Here is a 2,500-nt window from a genome sequence, read left to right on the forward strand (position 1 = left end):
TGAGACATGACGCTGTTCGGCGATAATACAATTATTTTCCAACAGAGACAACACTGTTAACGGCCAGGTATCATTTTACAGCCGAGTATGTTGTGAGTAAAGAGTCTTTTCCAAGGACTCAACTATATGCTGAGCAAGGCTCGAACCCAGGACCTTAGGCGAGTGTTATACCACAAGACCACATAGCCACACTTCAAAAAAAGACAGGTATAGTAGTGGGGAAAAAAAATAAAAAGAATAAAAAAGACTTACATAGTCGTGCTTGTGATGACAGTACTTAATTTAGGCTGACTCCTCTCCTGTTCCGTACATGTTTCATAGGTCAGACGCCCCAGTAATACTCCATTCTTTTTGGCTGGTATAAGTATAATATTACAAAATAAATAGAAATAATAACAAAAAAGCTATTTTTCACAACAAAAACTAATCAAGAGAAAAGTTTACGCATAGCATGGAATTGTACATGTTTCATAGGTCAGATGCCCCAGCAATATTCCATTCTTTTTGGCTGGTATAATATTACAAAATAATTAGAAATAATAAAAATAAAAAAAGCTATTTTTCACAACAAACAAAAGTGTTTTTGTTTTTGTTTTTAATGGTTTTACGTCGCTTGCCACACATTAAGGTTATATCAGTGCCAGTAAAAAGGAAGAAAATGGGATCGTAAAAAGTTCTAGAATTACAATTAAAGCACAAAAGAAAAGGTAAGACAAAGGGGAATTGGTTAAAATAGGAAACAGATGTAGATTCAAAGAGCACACCGTCAAAGTACTTAGTTTGAGATCACCTAAAAGTCTCATCCAGACACAAGCACAGGTCCCATAAAGAGGAATACACTCAAATGTTTACCAATCATATAATATGCAAACTAAACATAATACAATGCATAACAGAGAGATGATTTACAAGGAAAAAATATCATCTCCCAAAACAATAACTATGCATTTGACTGTTTCCCTCCTACTCCTAGCCAGGACTCCTGAAAGGGTCAGGACAAGACCAAGTAATCTCATTCCAAGACAAAGACAGAAATCATGTTGGAAAACAGATATAAGGGGATAGAAAACACAGTATGTACCTCCCTGCCCGCTATGGGAGGTCAGGATCCCCACCCAGAACAAAACAAAAACTAATCGAGAGAAAAGTTTAAGCATAGCATGGCATTGTACAATGTTTCATAGGTCAGATGCCCCAGCAATATTCCATTCTTTTTGGCTGGTATAATATTACAAAATAAGTAGAAATAATAACAATAAAAAAAGCTATTTTTCACAACAAAAACTAATCGAGAGAAAAGTTTACGCATAGCATGGCATAATTTCATAATCTGTATAGAGTCATGTCCATCCAATCCGAACAGTTTTGTCTGGATTACAGAGCCATCCAGATAGTGGAATCAGTCCCTTACTTACTTACTATCCAGCGTCATTGACATTGGCTGCCCATTCCTTTCGGTTGTTAACGGTATTGTAAATGTATAATTCTCTTCCATTCATCTCTGTCCAATCTAGGATATTTTTTAAAAAATATATAACTAGGCCTAGGTCTTCCTCTTCTTCGTTTGCCCTTCATTATTCCCTGTACCACATCGTTCATTAGCTTGCATGGGTTTCAGCGTACTTCATCGAAAAAAACTGAGTTTTCTCCTTTTGATTACATTTAATAGTTCTGGCATGACTTCCAGCTCTTCCAATATGCTGTTATTCGTTCCTTTTAAAAAAAGGGCTTTTATATAGCGCAATTTCCATTTAACATGCTCAAAGCGCTTTACAAGGGGTCCCTGGCCAAAAGCAACATTTAACATTTAAGACGGGACACGACGCTTGTTCGGCGATATTACAATTTTTTTCAGACAGATACAAAGCTGTTGACGGCCAGGTACTCATTTTACACCTGAGTAAGGTGAGAATGTGCGTAAAGAGCCTTCTCCAGGGACTCAACTATGCACCGAGCGAGGCTCGAATCCAGGACCGTCCGATCCGAAAGCGAGGGTCATACCACTAGACCACATGGCTGTTCTTCTTTCCCTCCAAGCAGCTTATCCACCTTAGTCAGTCCCTAAAGTGTGATCATGTGGTCTAGTGGTATGACACTCGCTTTCGGATCGGAAGATCCTGGGTTCGATCCTCGCTTGGCGCATAGTTGAGTCCTTGGAGAATACTCTTTACTCACATTCTCTCTCCGTACTCAGGTGTAAAATGAGTACCTGGCTGTTAACAGCGTTGTCTCTGTCCGAAAAGAATTGTAATATCGCCAACAGGCGTCATGTCCCGTCCTACATGTTAAATGTTGCTGTTGTTCAGGGACCCCTTGTAAAGCGCTTTGAGCATGTTTAGTGGATATTGCGCTATATAAAAGCTCAATAATAATGAAAACAATCAGTCCCCAGGCAACATGTCTGCATAAAGGAGACATCGGGATTGTGGAGATGCGACTGTACTTTTGTTGGCAAGGGAATGATTCTAGTTTTGTAAAAATATCAACTCTTTGTATTTGC

At 38.7% G+C, this 2,500-nt stretch overlaps 1 protein-coding gene across 1 annotated transcript in view; it reads right to left on the reverse strand.

Annotated features, from left to right (window-relative positions):
• LOC144959078 (dihydrofolate reductase-like) overlaps positions 1-2,500 on the reverse strand; it is a 27,175-nt gene that overhangs the window by 17,498 nt on the left and 7,177 nt on the right. Inside the window, exon 4 of the mRNA XM_078891452.1 lies at positions 253-355. Coding sequence (XP_078747578.1) covers positions 253-355 — 103 coding nt within the window. The remainder of the gene's footprint in view (positions 1-252; positions 356-2,500) is intronic.

Source organism: Berghia stephanieae, chromosome 13 (genome assembly GCF_034508935.2).
Source record: "Berghia stephanieae isolate SIO BIC M18660-M18661 chromosome 13, UCSD_Bste_1.3, whole genome shotgun sequence".
Lineage (NCBI taxonomy): Eukaryota > Metazoa > Mollusca > Gastropoda > Nudibranchia > Aeolidiidae > Berghia > Berghia stephanieae.